We start from the raw sequence: 20032 nt of genomic DNA, 5'->3' as shown, positions 1-20032 counted from the left end.
TATGTACCTTGTTGGCACGCATTCCTGCGGTACAAATTTTGTGCCACCTGATCATCATGCAGGTTTGAAGAACAGACCTTCATTAAGATATGTGGTCCTTGAGCCAGAAGACTGCGCTTCTTATTTAACGTTTTTATCAAAAGCTTTGGCCTAAAGTAGTAAGCCTGATGCAGAGCGTTATCAAGAAAAGGTCTAAGCAACTCCCCATGTGCAAGGCCTCACATGAATAGTAGCAGTACGGCATGCACAGTTCTTTCTGTCACTCTTGGTTTGTTAATGCGTCATCTTTTACCTTTGCATCGTTGACACCAGGCTCTCTCTTTTGATCGAACATTCAGTCATACCTGTGGCTGTTTTCTGACGTGCTTTTGTGCAGACGCCACCAAGGACTTGGAGCAGTATGCAGAGATGTTCCGCTTTCAGCAGATTTCAGGCAAACGACTGCTCCTTCTCACAGTGGAACACTTGAAGGACATGGGCATTGCACCTTTGGGACACAGACTGGCACTGATGGTATGTGCTGAGCAACTTTCATTCGCTCCCACAGCCCTCTCCAACAAGTACTATGACAAAAAGAAAAGTTATTCAGCATTCACTTTTTCTTTTGAACAAAACTGCAAACAAGAATAAGCGGAAGAACTGAAATAGAGCACCAAAGAGTGCAACTGTCATACCGTAGCAGACGACCAGAATGACGTTACTCTTTCTGTCAACAATTGCAGTGGTGTTAGTCCTGCATTAATTAACACGCACCATACGGATGCTATCATGTCAAGCGCAGCCTGCACACCCACGAAGCAAAGTACATCGATGTTTTATATAATGATGCGCACTCATTATGGACGTCTCTGAAGATTATGGCAATTGTGCTCTTCGGCGTTTCAGTTCTGCTGGCGATATTGGTTGGATTTTACCACTGCTAAACTTACCACTGTATGGATTTTGGAAATCTCAAAGCGACAATGGGCTTTCCGCAGGAAGGGCTTCTATTCTCCCATCTGATTAGACCACCTGTCTCTTCTAATCAAAAAGTTAATTAATTTAAATGTTATTATTACTGCCATATTTGTTCTAGTCATCAGAAGGTGTCTGCCCCTGCAGAAAGAGCAGTGCGAAGGTGGTGAGCAAATGTCGCATTTTCATTATCCTGAAGATTTTTGGACACATTTCTTGAAACAGCCTGTATAACTTTTGTTCCATTGGTGCTGTTGTTCTAACTGTGTACATGGGTGTTCTTAATGCTCTTTAAGTCCAGCAGTTTAGCAATTAAAAGGCACCTGACACTTCTGGTTCTGTAATACTTGCAGGACGAGATTGAGAAGCTGGCCATGGAAAACAGGCGCAAGTTTGAGATGTCGCAGCGGGAGGTGAGATTGAGCAACTTTGCTGACTTCTAGGGTTGTCTCATCTTATATCCTGATCACAGATGAGGATACAAGATAGGATAGGGAGTTGATGTTATGTGACGGTTCTCTTTCTACCATGCAGGTGGTGTACTTGTATGTGATTGATTATAATCATTTTGCATGTATTATGGTATTACTCTTTGCATTTGCAACTTATCAGATTCAGTTTTGTATTCATGTCAGTATTAAAGTAGAGCACAGATAACCTATATACAGATTGTGTTCACATAATGGCAAACTGGATTGAGACCTCCTGTACCATGATAAGAATCATTACTTCTTATGTATAGTAAAAATACATAAAACTTGCATATATAAGTTTTACTAAATTTTGGCAATAAATAAATGATGAGAATACATTGTCTGGATGGGCAGTGAAAAAGAAAACTCGAAATGCATGACATTTCAATAACAGAAAATTGTGAAACATTAGTTGGAAGAAAGCACTGTTATGTTGCTCCTGTTTCTTGTCGATCACCATCCTGTGGTGCATATATTTGTTGTGGCTAACGATTCCTAGCTTTCCTGTACCACCAGTACTATGCTGTACTTGGTATGCTTATCCGACCTGCACTCATTAGCTCTGCACACTCGTTTGCATGTGTGTTTAATTACTGCGTTCTCGTCTTTGCCAGTCTCTGAGCCATGGTCATACCTCCTCCACCTTCGGTTCCTCCGCACTGGGAACGGCGAGCTTTGCGTCGATGACGACGTCCTTCGGTTCCCTGGGCTCCAGAGTGCCATCGGGACCGACGTCGGTCTCGGAGCCCATGCTTCTGCGACTCACGCTTCTGTTTGGCAGCCACAGTTCGGCTGGGCGCAAGTCCGCGCGAGCACAAGTGGAAGGCCTTCGTGGAGTTGGACACGGGCGAGACACACTTGGCCGGTGACGTGGCCGCCCGCTGCATCAGCAACGTCACCTTCGAGTGTGCCCAGTCGGGCCTCTTCCTCACGCGCATAGCCCAGGTAGGCATGTCCCGACACTGCTGGTTGAGATTTGAGAAAGATACATTTCTCATCACACTAGTTGGAACATTCGCATTGGATGCAAAAAAAAAAAAAAAATGACAGGAGGGTGAAGGAGAGAACAGACAACACGAGTGCAGCTCTCAACTAGGTTATTATGAGTGATGGGTGAATAGTAAATTTTAGGTTCGAAGCGAATTTTAAGCGAATAGGGATCTGGTCGAATAATTTCGAATTAAATAGTTTGAATGGTATATATCAGGCATTATAAAGAAAAATGAGCATTTTTGTCATGACCCAACTAACTTGCATAATATTTTAAAGAATTCGAAATAGGCATGTACTAATGTCACTTTCTTTGTTCGAAGTGAAGTGGGAAGCAACTGCTTCCACTTCAGTAGTAGCAGGATTTGAATGGCAGTCGGGTGCAAGTTATAAGCGGTAAAGTATGTTACATTTTAAAATTTACTTGTACGTAGTGCATATAAGCCCGTATAACAAGATTTTAAACTTAAATAATAATTAATAGAGGTGAAGATGATATGTAAATTAACCTTGAAGTGTGGCTTTGTGGCAGTGCAGATTTCCCCTGGATAGGTGGTTTCAAGCCATAGCAGCCCCACTTTGCAGTGAAACCACCTTTACAAGGAGGTTACATGCAGTCAAATATACGTTAATTTGTTCATTTCGAATAATTTCAGTTCGTGTTGAAGCAAATTCAAATACTGTAATATTTGTTCGAATATTCGAAGCGCTTGGATATTCGACCATATCTAGCTGTTACAGCAAAGCTGTTTTATGGCTAGGGCCTGGGGAAAAATTCATGTACGCCTGCATCTGTGCTGCCACAGTAAAGATCTGGGCCGATCCGAAAGGTAGTGCACTTTGACAGAGTCATGTGACAATGTGAGCTGACATCACGAGGATGTCATCAGATGACGTCGTCACTTGGTCGCACAAGTTTTCTTGCCGTCGAGTGGTGACGCCGGCGCTCGACAGATAGACTTCAAATCTTTCAATAATGCTATTGCATTAATACGTGTACCCCATGTCTAGCCCTGTTTGATGTGGGCTACGGCTTCATTTGTCACAATCATCACAGAGTGGAATGGTTCCTCCATTTTTTGTGTAATAATATTTAGTTTTGGTAGGTGATGTCATTTATTTTGCCATTTGCAATTTCCTGTGTCTTGTTTTTTTCACAAGCAGACAGGCACCTGGAAAGATGAAGCGTATAAATAAAGAATCTTTTAGAAACAAACTGAGTTGAGAGTTGCTCCTGTGTCATTTATGCCCTCCTTCGTCCTTGTGTCTTTTGTGCACCCACTGTAATGGGCAGTGTAAAAATGTGTTCCGCTTGTTCTAACATGCTTTGATGTATAGGTTTTGTTAGGGCCTTGAATGCATTTGTTTAAGCATGTCTTGTTTTTTTTTTTTTTTTTTCAGCCGCCATTTGTGATGGACCGATGGTGCATTGGGATTACTCCGGAAACAGTTGTGACGTGCGTCGTAAATTACGAGGTGACTATTCTTCATTTTGTGTGTCAGCATGTGTGTGCGAGGGAGCGATTCTGGAGTCGCTTTTTAATGTTACACTTGATATTTCGTTTCGGTGGTAAAAAAAAGAGAATTAACTGTGTCCAAGCAGACACCCTTAGAATGGACAATATCATGGCGAGGTGGTGCGGAAATCTCCAGAAGGCATCTCCACCCTTGTTGAATTTTTGCGTTTCTTTCTGGCTTGCCAAGCCTCCTGTTATGGTAAGAGCTGCTACCTTGGTATTGTGGAAGCCTACAGGGTTTGTCTAAAATGTAACGTAGGTGATTATATTGTGAAGTGATTGTATGTGGCAGCACACCAGGGCCGGTTGGGATTGGTGGAGGGTGAAGTTTGCTTATGCATGAATGGTCGCTCAGTAGTCCCTGACCATCTGAAGAGTAAGGACAAGCTTTTCCGTGAAACCTGTTTCCATTTGCCGTGCGAGCCGTAATACTGCGCTCGTTGGAGCAAAGGCGAAAGGATTGGAATCAACTTTTGTGTTAAACTCTGCAAGTCCACAGTGTGAACTTTCCTATTATAAAGACAGCCCATGGTGGTGATGGTTTGTCGGAGTGTCAAACATTCCGTGAAAGGACATCCTTTGGGACAGTTGACAAAGCCAAAGGGGCTTGTACTAAGGCTTATCTAAAGGACATACCGAAGGCCTGCAGTGACACAATCTATACCTGGAAGCAATGTATCGATGCAGGAGGAGCCTATTTCAAAGCCTTTTAATCTGTTATAACGACCTGATCAATAATGTTTTTTCAGTTAACTCACTGACATTACTTTTCAAACGTACCCTGTAACTTACTAATATAGATCAACTCGTTTTTCTCTTTATGGTCCCTTTAATTAGCAAGACACAGAAAAAAGAAAAATGTTTTCACATGTATCAGTAAGCTACCCTTCCACTATACCAAAATTACCTCTCCCGCCATGAAATGATGCTTGGTAAATCAGAAAAGATGCAGAAAAGAAATGTGGGTGGCGATGTCATCTTGGCATCCCCACAACAGCTTGCCATGAAATCACAGATTTTGACAGCATCTGCTAAGGCCTACATAATTCTTTATCGGTAAAAATGGATTACTGCATCATGCTCTAGGAGAGCCTGAGACTCAACGTGTTAAGCTTTGGGAACTTTTATTGAGGAAGCGCAGCCAAAATATGAAAAGATACCTTGAAATTGTTAAAGTGGATGCTTTGGCAAGTTGCTATGACAATTTAAAACAATGCAAGATATGGAAGACCAGTAAAAGGAAACAAACAGCACTGTTGTCTATGTCCTTCTTTTACTTGTCTGTTGCATTTTGCACTGTTTTAAACTCTAACATGTTGAAATCTATGCTGTTGCGCTGATATACCAATCTTGAGGTTTCGATGCGTACTTGAAGAAATAAAAGCTTGGCATTCATTTTCTCTCCTAATGAATATCTTATCTTACATTTGATGGCAATAATGTTCTCGAAGCATAACAAAATTCGTTGCTGGGCTAGTTGGTTCATAACCTTAAATACCAGAAGCATGCGTACAACACAGGACAGAGGTAGAACACTGATGCACAGGACAAGCGTATTCGAATTCAGGTCAGAAGTGGAAATGCACTTGCCAGAGAACTCGCGGAAGCTTATCACATTGGAAAGAAAGAGAGCAACTGTATCAGTGACATGACACGTCTACTGTGCTATGCAGCAAAGAAAGACAGTTCTTAGAAAGATAGTTGTAATCTGTATTTGTCTTGACCTTCCGTACTTGATGGTTGCTGTGTTACTGTCCTGGGCAATGTGCCTGTGCATGCTAACGCCGCTATGTGTATATCTAGGGAAACTTTTCATCATAAAGATTAGTTTCAAGTAAGTGCTTGTCCTGTGCATCAGTGTTCTTTTTCTGTCCTGTGTTGAATCTGCACTTAAGTATTTAAGATTCTCAAAGATTGATGTATCAGTCTAATTAGATCTAATGTTGCGCTCTTATTAACAACAACCTATCCGAACCCGCTATTAATCAACGAGATTTATCCAGAGTTCTCTACTCCTACAACATGCGATAAATGTAATGCCGCCATAGAGCTTAATCTATGCTCTGCGTTACACAGCGACAAGGGCAACACTGAAGAGCAGTGGGACGTAGCTCTACGCAGTCTCACATTAGAAGAACGTCTATGAGCAGTCCAACAGGCCCGCGAAGCGGCTGAGAGGCTAGGCCTTTCGGTTCCAACGTGGGAGTGGTCCACTTCAGGCTAAGAAACTAGCGTGACCTAATGGACCACAATGAAGTTTTTCTGTCCATCCATCTATTCACTGCTGCGTCTCTTTAAATCTGTGTACGGCAAATAAGCTGATGTAAAATCCATACCTTGCCAGCAGCGTATGTTGCCCTCTTTCCCACAGCTCTGTGTTCTTGAGCCCCGGTCAACTGTGCTCACCCATCGGGTGCGCCCAGAAGGGGGTGCGCCCGAGCAGATCGAGGTGGTCCTGAGGCTGACTGCACTGTGCCCCCGTCGTGAGGACAGCTCACGGTCTTCCTCCAGGCGAGAGGCCCACTCAGCTCCGTCAAGAGCTCGGCGCCTCTCGGAGGACCTGCTGCCTGAGGCTTGGCGGCAGCGCGGCAGCCTCTTTGGCAGTTTTTCACCGACCCGGCGGCCCACACATCGGCGATCACGTGAGCTTCTTGCTGAGATATTTCATTTCACTTGGAAAGAAAAATTCCACCTCCATTCCACCTTGTGAAAGTGGATGGACTATCGGCATCATATGAAACTCGAACAGTGGAGTGCGTGGCCCGAACAATAGCAGTGGTATTGTGCGCATCCGTCCAGTCATCACCAGGTGCAGGCGTCCGGTTAAGCAGCACTGTGCAATCCCCCTTTAAAGCGATATTTTCGCATTTGTTCTAGTTCTGATATAATGATAATGGGGGCCAGCGGAGGCATGTTATAGCTTCTTTTTGTTTAAATTTTTATTTTCTTCCTCTCGGATATCAGAACTAGAATTGAAGCAAAAATATTGAACTATGAGGTGTCGCACTTTGCTGCCAAACCAGATGTTCACACCTGTCAATGACGATGACTGGACGGCGTGCAATGTACCGTTGCTAATGTGTAAGCCACGGGCTCCACTGTTCGCGTTTCATTTGATGCCAACAGTACAGTGAAGCTGTAAGACAAGCACCGCCACTAGAACTGCAATAGACCTTCACACACTGCAAACTGCTGATTTGCCTCGTTCTGGGCTTGTTAAGTGGAGTTGCTTCGAATGATTAGCCAGTGGGACACACGCACGCCAATGAAGCGCTTCCGCTACAAAGTGGCTCCGCCTCCATGTGCAGCAGTGAAGCACGCTTTCTCCTCGGCCGTGCACAGCTTGGCGTGATGTCTACCTTGAAGGTGCACTTCATCTTCTTGCTGCTAAGTGGTACTGGTGTTTTTTTATGTGAGCACTCCACAAAAAATTCTGACCAACTAGAGGCCAACAGCTTTGCTGTGATAGATGTGCCTTCTACGGGAGGCGTCACTCCTTTTGCATTCTTTAAACGACTGTGAGGTGACAAATGAGAATTTATTCTAAATGGATTGGGCATATTTTCGCCATGCAAGGCTGTACTTGCGCACAAGAGCATTTTTGTACATATTTTCTACAAAAGCACACGTTCAAATTGGTTTTCTGTTACTGTTCCTCATTTTTGTAATGCCTCCACAGGGGAATTCCTGAAGGCAGTGTCTAGCGTTACGTCTAGACGTAATGGTACGAGCCGTTGCAGTTACGTCTGGACGTAAGAATAACGAGTCTTAAAAGTTACGTCCAGCGTGGCAATACAAATACAGCCCGTTAGACCTACCGAACCGATTGGCCTCGGTGGCGCAGTGGCTAGCGTGTCGTGCTCGGAACTACGAGGACGTTGGTTCGAACCTCGCTGCTGCTGCAATTTTTTTTTTTTTTTTTGTCTCAGGTGTTGCTGAAGTCTGTTGCCAGAGAAGCGCGACGCGGCTCTTGGGTTACGTACGCCTCCGCCTGCCCCGAAGGGGCAGGCTGCGCGGGCTAAACAGCGCGTGGCCGCGACAGCGGCCAGTAGCGCGTGACCATGACCCTGCCGACCGGCCATTTCGCTAACGCTCAATGGCCGCACTCGCGAAGCGAGGGCGAAGCCACGATTAGGTTGCCGCGCCCGAAGGGCGCAGAGGGCCTTCACTGAGCAACAGGAAAATAATGTACTCACGTTTGTGGAAAGCCACATGACTAGAGTCCCTAGATTTTCCCTGCTCTTCAACAGGGAAAAATCTAGGGACTTTAGTCTGGACGTAACGATAGCGGTGACTACAGTTACGTCTGGACGTAACCCTAGCAACAGCCATTCCTGAAAAGTGAAAATAAACTACGAGTAGTGACAAAGTGACTGGTGCTCTCCTGATAGTGTCTTCGTAACATTACGCTCACAGGCTCTGGAGGTGACAGTTGCTGGGGTGCATCCTTGCTGTCGGCGGCTGCACGCAGTGGCTCTCCTCTGTCGTCGTTTGCACCTCGGCGGCTGCTATCGTCACCTGCCGGCGGAGACCTGTCGAGTGAAGAGGAGGAGGAATGCCTGGCCCACCTTGCCTCGGAGCTCGGAGGCAGCGGCACCGCTTCTACTGGGAGGAGCCGCCTCAAGGAGCACCGGCGCCACCGGCTGGCATTCTCTCTCCACTCCAGCTCGGAGGACTCCCTCAGCGATCAGGGTGTCGCCAGTCTCCGGTCGCACTCTCTCGCAGGAAATGCCACTGCTGGGTGAGCCAGGATGCAGGGCCTGTCCTCTCGCGGGCATGCCATCTTTGTGTACATAGGCTGTAATCCTGGACAGCATTGTACACAATCTGTGCTGACAGCTTAGAAGACAGCATCGAGCCCCAGTCGTCTGTGTAATGGAACGCGTCTGGATGACGTCTGTGCGGTGTGATGCCACCTCGCGTTGCTGAGATAAAGATAAAAAAAACAATTGAAATTGTTACTTCTTTAACTTCTTTTGTGTAAAAATACGTGAAAAACTGAATGTGGGTTACATTAAGCACCAATAAAAGCCGCCTACATGTGGGCAGACATCCATACCAACAAGATCCGAGCTATCCGAGCATTTCGCTGAGCTGCCATCTTGTCTGGACAGCAAAGCAGCCTGTATCATATTTGTCTCTGATGCTGTCTTCGCGAAGCTGTCTATTTTGCTGGCTACGCAAGAATTGGAATGGCGCTTAAGATGACCGCTGTCCTCTTAGCTGTCTATTCGGCCATCTACTGTAAGTTGGAACATGCTCATAGCCCAGTGTTCGACGAAATATCTGGTGAGGAGAAAACATTGTTGAAAAAGTTCCACACTTGTCAAAACAGGAAAAAGGAAAATAGAACTCGTTAATTAGACATTTCAAAACACGTATGGATTTCAGAGTCGACAAGCTATCTGGGTTGCTGTGTTAATTGCTGACTATTTGAGCACAAGAGATCGTTAACCAGAGGCTCGCCATCTAATCTTTCTTTACACTGTTGAGAGTGTGAATACATGCCAAAATTCAATGAATGTGCAGTGTTGTATAGGCGCAAGAATGAAGAAACTCATCTTATGGTTGAGGCCTGGCGTGTCGTTAGTAGTAGAAGCACATGCATGAGCCAGCCTTTAATTAAATCTTGCATGAAGAACGAATTAAATGCTTAAACAGTTATCTTTCACTTAGAACCCTGCATGTATCAGAACCCTGCATGTACGCGCAGGCACTACCATACCTGCGCGTGCACAGAAATATTTTGTGTCTACTTTGTTTAGTTTCTTAGTTTCTAGGCTTGTGCGAACAGTAAGTTTTAGGTTCGAAGCGAATAGTGATTTTGGTCGAATAATTTCTAATCGAATTTAAATAGTATATATCCCATATTATTAAAAAAATGAACATATTTGTCATGATCCAACCAACCTGCACAATGTTTTTTTAAAATTGTAACAAGTCATGTGCAAATGTCAATCTCTTTGGTTCAAAGGAAGTGGAAGCAACTTTGAATAGTAGCAGGATTTGGCTTTCGGTAGAATGCAAGTGATAACCTGTAAAATATGTTACATTTTAAAATTTACTATACTTGGAGCATATAAGCCGGTATAACAAGCTTTTAAACTTAAAAAATGATGAATCGATGTGAGGGTAATATGTTAATTTAACCCTGAAGTGAGGCTTCGCGGCAGTGCGGATTTTTCCTGGAAAGATGTATTCATGGTATATCACCCCTCCACTGCAGTGAAACCACTTTTACAGGGGGGTTACAAGTGGACTAACATACATACACCTATTCATTCATTTCGAATACTTCGAAATTTTCAATAATTTAAATTTGAATCGAAGTGAATTCGAATACTCTATTATTGGTTTGAATATTCGAAGTGCTCGAATATCCGCATAAGTCTATTAGTTTCTTTAGTCTTGTGCCCTTTTGAATTAAGTGTGCCCTGCAACACATTTTGAACATGGCCTGAGGACACTGTCAGTCTGTAGTCGAGGTTCCTGTGAACATGTGAGCCAAATAATATAGGGTTGCAGGCAGCAGGCAATATACAATTACATTTCAAAGACAGCTTGAAATCGATCGCTCTTCTCTCGGCAAATTAAGGCGTTGTCGGACCTGACTACGTCAAGGAAGGGAAGGATACGGCCAAACACAGCTATTCCTGTAACTATCGTAAACTCATGCCAAACCATTGGGGTGGGGGGATTCCGTTGACTTTTCAGACTTGCAGAGAGCGGTTCACGACACGACGACGAGCGGCACCGGCGAAACAGCACGCCAACTCGCCGCCGGGACCCAAAGAAGTACCGGCACTCGATGAGTGACAGCGGCTTCGCATCTTCTGACGCGTCCAGGCAAGTGCTGCGCGTCGAAAAGTGTCATGTCAAGCTCAAGAGTGGTGGTGACCTGCCAGCCGACCGCACCGAACTCGACATTGGCTTGGGCCCCAGCTTGAGCTCTGGCTTGAGCTCAGGCTTGAACAGACTCAGTTTCAGCCTGGAGACCGACGGCTTTCCGGCTTGGAGGCCGAGAGCGGAGGCTTGGCGGACTGCTTGACCGTGTGGCCGGCAACATTGGCTGGCGTCGCATGGGCTACGATGGTTCTATGTGAACTATAGTTTGTTGTAGTGTTTCAGATTTTGCCTTGTCTTTTGGCAGGTGGAAAAGGGGGGAAAAAAGAAACAAAAAAAGTACCTCTGCTAAGTATTTTCGCCGATGAACGCTAGTCTTTCACTTGCTGAGCTATATTTGTAATGTTGTTAGTGTCTTGTAATGCGGCACTCAACTTTGCAATATTTTTTTTTCGGCCTTTTGCCAGCAATAGGGCACCCATTGTTTGGGAATGCATTGCAGCTTGCTATTGCAACTGTGCTATTGTTGTCGCTAAGCTTCAAACCCTGGTTCGTTATGTACAAACGTTTCTTTGCTTCCTAGCACTGACTTCAGACCTCAGGTTCTTATCTTCATGTCACGTGGGCAACATCAGTGGCCATTGAATGTAGAGCTTAGCAAAGTCCGCGTGTACATTTAATGTTACGTGGTCTTGGTGACATTACTTAACTGCTTTTGCGGTGTTACTATGCCAGAGAATTGGTGCTTAACTAGTGAAGTGCTTTAAATAATGAAAGTTAGCTTCAGCTTTTCGCTTGTGACCACCCCCGAAAACCGCTGTGCCCTTAAATAGTAGATACGAGATACTGCCTGTCCTTTGCAGGCATGACCGTGCCTTCTAATTGAAGTGTGCAGGTGAATTTACTTTACAGAGAAAGGAAAAGGATAGCATTGTTAATTTTTATTTCAACTATCGATGCCCTATGTATATGCGTGTATGCTTGGCACTTACCTTGGCTCTCAGTTGCTTTTTTAATTCAGGCCATTTCCTACAAGGTACTATATGTAGTAAAAAACTGAACAAAACTGGCATCAAAATGTATCAAAAAAACACTCGGCATGACATAAGCAAGCTGTTGAAGAGCTACTAATGGCAATGGAGAAGCCTGCTGTTCAGAGTTTCTTCTAGAGGGGTAACTGATGCATTATATTCATTACAGTGCTGTGTTTGTAACTACAATGCACAAATAGAGCAATTTTAACCTAACGTGAAGAATAAGCTGTGATTGAACTCTTGTCATATGTTGCAGAAACATAAAGTTGCAGTCATGTAGCAGTTTTTGTTTCTCAAATGTTATATAGTTTTGATAAGTATTTTAGTTTATAGTTGTTATTTCCTGAAGTGTCTCAGAAAACTGAAGAAGAAAAGGGAAGTGCAAATCCTGTGAACGTACACAGTCATGGTATTATTTTTAATTGCAAGAAAACCTGTTCAAGGTAATTAGCATAGATGTTACACTAATTCCTAGTCAAGGTGGTAGATTGACTTCATCCGGGGGAACACATTTTGCATCACTGTTCTCCTAATGCCTAATAATGAACATGTTATGGAGTGTCATTTCTAGTGTTCAGCATGGACAGAGAAGTACCTGTGATCACTGCAGATTTTTACAGTGGTCCTTAGTATGGTAAAGAGAAAAAAGAAAAATGGGTTGTGAAATGCAAACCACTTGCAATATTTTGAGATCCCAATATTTTGAGATTTTGAGATCAGTGTTTATGCTTTACAGAGGAGCCATCTGCGCAGTAGGACTTCCTTTAAAACATGCTCTGTTCTCTGATAAGCTAAACAGCTCTTGCAACAGTTGAACAGTTCACGCACCTTTATTTAGTTCTCTGACATGATACTAAGGAGTAGGAAGGTGGCAGTATAAACTAGAGAACAGCCAAGTGTAGGTGATAATATAGATAAGATAAAGATAAAGAAATAGAATTGGAGGAAGTCGTGTAGTGCAATAACTGGTGTTTTATAGAGTAATGGAATGGCGTGCCATGGGGAGGGAGATACAGTCAGGCACAGCAGAAGATTAGGTGGAGTGAGTTGCAATGTTAAGAAAGTTGCAGTATATCATGGATACAGTTGACGCAGTACAGTCAAACCTGGACATATGGAATTATTAGCTATATCAAACACCTGTTCACATCCGCATTCAGTACAACAAGCACTGCACTCATGCAAGTGTGAATGCAAGGGAATGTGATCACCTGCGTCATAGGAAATCTTCATAGCGACAAAATGGCGCTGCTTTGGCGGATGCATTGAATATGAAGGGCAGTGCGAGCCGCGGAGGAAAATGAGCGAGGTGCTTGTCTAAAAATATATCAGTAGCTCCCGCAGTGGGGTTTCTATTTACGCTCCATAATGACAAATTTGCTCGTGTAAGCTTCACCACAGCGTAGCAGTGTAATGCAGTGAAGGGTACTAATGGTGCAGAGAACTTCTGTGCTGTGAAACACACTACCTGTGGCCGTTCATTATCGGAAAAAGAACTGCCACACTTCTTCAAGAACACATAGAACCTCCCGGTCATGTGTATGCATTCTAGAGGAAGGTGTGGCTGAAGAACGAATAATAAGTAAATTTTTCCAACTTTGACATGGCCTTCGGGGAAAAAATCAGCAATTTTTGCACATTTCACACTGTAAAAACTGACCAAAATGTGCACAGTTTTTAGATCAGCTTCAGATAGGCATATTTTGCATTTCTGTTTATCGATACATTGAACTCTTTCACGATCCCCTTCGAGTTCAATATGTCCGGGTTCGGCTGTATACAATGAACTAGAACATCGACGTAAGCTGGCTGGTACATATTGGCATTGAAACAGCAAGAAAGTCCGGGACATGCAAGCACACAAATGACAGAAACCCTGTCTTGTCTTGTTTTGTCTTTTTGCAAGTGTTTTGTATGGGACTTAAATCCAAGAAAAGGAGGATCACACTGACAGTGATTTAGTTCTTGCTGACTCACTGCAGTTATGTGAAGTTCAACTCCCAATAGTGTGGACAAAATTCTCATCTTTTCGTTGAAGGAAGCCTACCCAGTTATCCTCGTGTTGTTCTGTGTGTGCCCTTTTTGCTCCAAATACGCCTTCAAACGCACACAATCTAGGCCAAGAACAAGTTCTCAAGTACCGCTATGGTAGTTGAGAAGTTTTAACTAATGAATTGTTTTTGTTGAATACCACTATGTACTATGTGAGTGAGGCATTATATATAGCACATTATGTCTTGTTTCACTGTGCCATCAAGAAAGGTTGGCACTTTTTTTTATGCCAGTGATTTTTCCTGTTGGGTTCCAATCAAAAACTTGCTTGCAACAAGAGGCAGCCCAAGTTTTGGAATGAAGTCGCAATAGTATCATGGATGTGCACTTTGCATGGAGATCCGTGAAAGAACAACTTTTTTGTTTAGTTCATCTGAACAGTTTATTACTGCCACAAAAAGAAGGGGGTTAAAAAGAGGTGCAGTATCCATTTGATTCTCAGTCACATTTAGGAAAGTGTAAAAGCTGAGCACTCTTTTTTTTTTTAACAGTGACCTTCAGAACTGGCCACCTCTAACAGGTTTTCGCCCAAAACGTTGTTTTGTTGTTATGCTAACGCACTGACCTTGTTACAGGAGCTCATCAGTGGTAGTGTCGCATGAGGCCTTGTCAAGTATACATACTCGGTGTTCAGAAGCATATTATTTTTGCGGCATGAAGTGTCAGTTCCTGTGAAAATAACTTCAATAAGAATTGCTCAACTAGTTGAACAAGTGCTGGCTTTGTTACTCTCTCGGCCACAACTAAAAACTCTAAAGCAGGGGCCTCATGCATGTAGCCTAGCATCTTCTCATGAGCAGTCAGCTGAGCCTTCCAAACTTTGCCAACCTTCTCGCCTCCCTTTCTGTACAATCCTCAGGCAGCTCTCTTTCCTGCCTTCTCACATACCCCCTATGTGACAGTGCACTTTCTAAGGATTTGGGCACTGTTCATACAGCCCTGAAACCCAACTCGACTTTAAAACCCTTGCCGTAATAGCAAACTGGTGTTTTCCGAACGCGATATATTATCCATGCAATTTATGTCCACTCATAGGCATGATCCGCATAGTTAAAAAAAATATTTAACTCCTTAAAAGATTTAACTTTGCAATTTGTCTGTTTGTCAAAGATAAACAGGCGAGGAACTCAATGTATATTGAACTTAGGTCTAGCAAAACACTTTGAGACATAACCCTTACCACTTAATTTGTTTCTCTCGTTTAATCAGCAAACTTGTACAGCACTTCCTTTAAAATGAAGCTTCTCGTTTCGGATACTACTATTCTCGTGGTATTAGATGTCACCCGCTGGGGTGGATTAGCAGTTGTTGTATTGCACTGCTAAACTCAAGGACGCAAGTTTATACCTGACCATGGTGGCTGCATTTCAACGCGGTGGCGTTAAAGAGCTCGTTTCGCAGAAATTCTGGCGTTGGTCTCGGCGGCGGCGTCTGTGGTTGTGAGCAAAAAATAAGCATTGTCGAGAATTTGAGGTAGATGCAAATGAAGAAATAATAAAAAATCTTTGGTTCGAATGGGACTGGGGATTCAAACCTATGAGCCCTCGCTCCGTGGCACGATGAGTTTAGCCGCTTGGCCACCACGCATACATCCTCTTGCTTATTTACTAGTGGCGAGCTATTTATATACACCATTCAGCATTGGTGGTACGCACTTCTCGGAGGTTCTACTGTGGCTTGACAGAAATTCCGCGAGATGGCGCAAAGAGCCCAAGGACGCGCTTTCCGTGTTCCGTCGCACCGCATGCATGGATATAGGAGCCGGTGCACGTCCGCACTTTGGCTTTCCTTGTGGTTTGGTTTAGGTGTCGACCAAGAAACGAAGCCAGGCTAACAAATGGGAAGGTGATATGAACGCAGTCTGATTACGCTGTCGCTTTCTACTATTGAAAGCAAAGCGCAAGCGTCCTCCAAGTTTTTTTTTTTGATGGTAGTGAAATGCGAAAATTCCCATGTATTTAGACTATGTGCATGTTGAAGGACACCAGGTTGTCCAAAATATTTCCCCACTATGGCATGCCTCATAATCATATCATCCCGTTGGCATGCAATACCTAAGAATTAATTTTTTTAAATTTAGACACATTGTCCGGGCCTAACTGATATGCATACATTCGTATCAACCATCTTCAGTTCATGTTGCATTGTGTAGTTTGGCTGTTACACTTCGATCTGAATTGGTGCCACCTTTAGTGACGAGACCCATAGCGGCATCGCTGCACACTTCAGTAAATGGGCTTAACGGTGGTCCTATTTTAACGTGATAGCATTAAGGAGCCTGTGTCGCAAACAGCGACGTCGGTGGTCTTGGCCATGAGTGAAAAATGCTTATGAATGCAAAGAATGAAAATGGGTTAAAGAGTGCTCAGATTGACACCAGATTTCACAGCGCAGCAGATGCAAACAAAGTAAAGTAGTTTAAAAGAAAATTAGGCAAATTTTGTTCGGGATGGGAATTAAGCACGCTTCCCAAATGCCACTATAGCTCGGTGGTTTAAGCTGAATAAAGGAGTATCTGGTGGGTGAGCGTGTGCTCCAGTGCCTTCTGCCCCAGCGCTGCTGTCATTGCTACTCCTAGCGGCCTCCCCGAGCAGTGGAAACTTTGCGCTCTTATGCATAACAGCGATACGGGGCCCAATAACGCTATCGTATTCCACTCTCGGGCGTCCACCAATTTTTCAAATCATTCTGTCCTCTTTTGGTCTTTGAGTAGAGTAGATGCACTTGCAGTAAGAAGAAATGAAAAAAAAGGGGGTACAGCTAATAGTAATTTCGAAAGAAGTCCCGTAAAAGGCTTTAAATAACTTGTTCGCCTATGAGACTGAGGTGTACAAGAGGTTGGGGACTTCATTTGTACTATCAGGAATGGTTGAACAAGGAACGGCGCATGAGGCAACGGTTTAGCAAGGGGATTTCGGTAGTATGCTATTTACTGGAGTGATGAATTCGTTCAGACAAGTGTAAGAGATTTCTATTCATGCTGTTCAATCTTAGCTGCAAACTTTAGCTGTGAAATAGTGGAACATTCACTTTGGTATTTTAATCATGGTGATGCTGTATTTTCACAAATATAGTACAGGGAATTACTTTCAATGACCAAAAAGATGAGAAAATAGTAATAGTATCATCGCAATGCAAAGCATAGCCATGGGCTTACAGTAGAACATTTCGGTGCACTGTAACGTGTGTCTGGCTGTGGCACTGCATGCTGGCATGTCTCAGCATTCGCAGATACCAAGGCCATGCAGGAATGTTTTCAAACGGTGTGTCCTGGCCTCTTGACCGCTATGCGCGGTCACCCTTCTGTGCTTTTTGCTCTTCTATGAAATTGCTGTCCTTTCAACTTATCAGCATATCTACTTTGCCCACAATATTGAGAGGTTGGCTTTTCCAAAAAAGTGTCAGTAGGTGGTACAGCTTGCCGCATTTCAAGTGCAAAGCATTCTGGGTTTCTATTTTGGCGAGAGGTGTGTTACATTAGAGTATTGCTTCCGTATATACTAAGCATGGTGCTGCCTCAAATCGGTAATCTTATGGACTTCAATATTATAGCTTCATTCGTGCGAATAATCTAATCCACTTCTCTCTTCTTGTCACAGTGCATAATAGTACTAAGTGCGCTTACTTTGTAAATCAAGTCGTGCTGCTAGCCTATGGGACAGCTTATGTCCAAGGAACGACTCTTTCAACACAATGCCTTTAAGATTTGTGAAGTGTTGTCAGAAAAAAAATAGTGGTCGACCATTAACGATATACCGCAAAGCAAGACTTGTGTTATGCCCGATAACATGCAGTTTCACATCCTCGCTGATTGTGGCATTTCTGTTGATGTGAACATACTGGTTTTGCATTGAGCACTAATTAATGCCTTTGCTGCTGAAAGCTATGCTTTACGTGTATGCCTTTCAAGTTGTTTTGTGCTTATCACAGGGGAAAATTTGGGAAAGCTACATGGTTAGTCGTGCTGTAAATATTTCCAGCACTAACAGGTAGGGATTCAGAAAGAAAATTCAGGACTATACACGATGCACGTTTTGCGTGGTCTGCTCCTTTTCTCATGTTCTTGTCCATTAGTGCTGGAAACTATTTCAATTGTGGCCACTGATGGTTTGTACTTTTTGCTGTTTCAGGGGCCCTGAAATGCCTCCTTTTGTTTCTTTGTTTCATTTGTTACTAACGCCGCACATTCACACATGTAACCTACTTTTTTTAATATGCTGCATCAGCATGTGGAAGCACACAAAGCGGAAGAAAAAAACCTGTTTGTGCATTAGAACCCACGAAAATATTCTTTGCTCACTGGTTTTAATAGTTGCAAAGCTTGGTCTCTGGGATACTGAAAATGCATTTGTGTGAAAAAAATTGCAGATTTAGTTGTAGGCATTTCAGGGCTCCTTTAAAATTCACCGCTTGCCTTCTCTTTGCTGCGTGGTGATGCTACCCGTCCAAATTGTCATGGAAACCATGTTGAAAACTGCAGCTCTTTTTGTGAATGCAGCATGTTTTTTACTTGGTCTGCACAGGAATGGGATGCCACTTTTTCTTGGTTAGTGATCATGGGGCGTAACGTTCATCAAGTTTGCTACTTTTTTTAAAAGTATATATGTACCATATTTGCCTCCTTCCCTTAAAGTACATCTCTTCTCAATGAACTTGAGAACATTTGCTTTTTTTTTTAAATACCAGTTCTGCAGAGAGCTTGTTGGTGGTCGGCAACAATTTACAGGTCCTTACTAGTGGGACCGTCTTATGAAGAGAATCTTTCAATAAAATGCGAGACGGTGTAACTGAACCACAGTTATGATAACATTACAAGCAGTGGCATTAGATCAGTACCAATGTGATCATGTGATACGAGGTGAAATTATAAGTCATGCATTTTTGACGTCGTAAACATTGACAGAGTGTTCTCATTGCATGAAATCAAGCCTACTTGAACAGTTCCAACATGTTTAATAAATGCTTTTTTAAAAATATTTTCACAACAAACATGTTTTGGAATGTCAGTGCATGTCTAGAGGTCAATTCCGAGAGTAGCGGCCAACTAAGCAATGAAAAATGTGTCTCTGCATGAAGGGTGTATGGAGACGCTTAGCAAACAGACAAGACAACAAATGCTTCATGTTGTGCTATTTCCAGTACAAGATAAAAGTTCAGCAGCAATCTGCAAAACTTATTAAGTAGCACAATACATATACATGTTTGTGCACATATATTTTGTCTTCTTTTCCTTTATCATTGTGAGTTACGCATCTGAATTAAAAATAATGTTTAACTTATTGTGTGCATTTTTTAGCTTTGCAAGCTAAGCTAGAATTGGCACTCATGCTGTTGTTATTGCTTACGAACCTAGGTTTGCTAATAAGTTACACAGGAAATGCAAAAATCACTGCTCATTACCCTTGCAGCAAATGTACCGGCCAGTTCAACAAGCACCTTAATAAGGGAACTGTTGTTAATTCAGGTAGCATGTTGCTGGTCTCGTAATATGCTTATGTGCAGTGGTTTAGGTGCATGCTAAACCACACCAGGTGGTCATAATTAATCTAGTGTTGTCCACTGTGGTATACATAATAATCAGGTATGTAATAGCAATCTTGGTATGTAAAACACCAGAAGTTAACTTTTACTGGTCAGCTAGAAGGTTATATCAGTATGACTGACTGGTGCTTTAATGAAATGCTTTATTTCTTCTGAAGAACGTCTAGTGACTCCAATTCTTTTGATAAGTTCCTTTAACAAGCAACTTATCAACTTCCTTGTTAATTTTGACTGAAACTTAATAAGTATAACCTTAGCTTCCTTAGCTTTTGTCCTTTTTCTTTTCTTTTTTTTAAAGCTATACACATATGTGCAGACATAAGTTACAGTTATCTTTTTAATGAAGAAGCAGGCCGCTGTTGTCATGACAGTTGTAAAAAAAAAAAGCCACCAACCAGCACTCTGTGTGTTCAACACAACACTTATTAGGCTCTTTTATTTCTGCCATATTTTTAAAGATTTGAGGAATTCGTGACTGTTGCGCATTGCAGAGCCAGTGTTTACGAGGTTTTGTTGCTTTGTTTTACATGGCAGCGTTAAATGTGTGCAATGATTTCTGCACAGCCTTGTCATTTGCTTAACATTTTTGCTTATATGTGTGTTAAAGTCTTCGTTACAGTGCCATAGA

At 43.0% G+C, this 20032-nt stretch overlaps 1 protein-coding gene across 1 annotated transcript in view; it reads left to right on the top strand.

The window, feature by feature from the left end:
* Positions 1-19275, top strand: part of LOC119387688 (mitogen-activated protein kinase kinase kinase 20-like) — a 40439-nt gene extending 21164 nt beyond the window's left edge. Inside the window, 9 exon segments of the mRNA XM_037655161.2 lie at positions 377-513; positions 1308-1367; positions 2042-2212; positions 2214-2372; positions 3819-3893; positions 6306-6576; positions 8351-8675; positions 10649-10937; positions 10939-19275. Coding sequence (XP_037511089.1) covers positions 377-513; positions 1308-1367; positions 2042-2212; positions 2214-2372; positions 3819-3893; positions 6306-6576; positions 8351-8675; positions 10649-10937; positions 10939-11037 — 1586 coding nt within the window. The 3' untranslated portion in view covers positions 11038-19275.
* Positions 19276-20032: the final 757 nt, after the last annotated feature.

Source organism: Rhipicephalus sanguineus, chromosome 3 (genome assembly GCF_013339695.2).
Source record: "Rhipicephalus sanguineus isolate Rsan-2018 chromosome 3, BIME_Rsan_1.4, whole genome shotgun sequence".
Classification (NCBI taxonomy): domain Eukaryota; kingdom Metazoa; phylum Arthropoda; class Arachnida; order Ixodida; family Ixodidae; genus Rhipicephalus; species Rhipicephalus sanguineus.
Note: the sequence above shows the minus strand (reverse complement) of the source record. Positions and strands in the feature narration are given on the sequence as shown.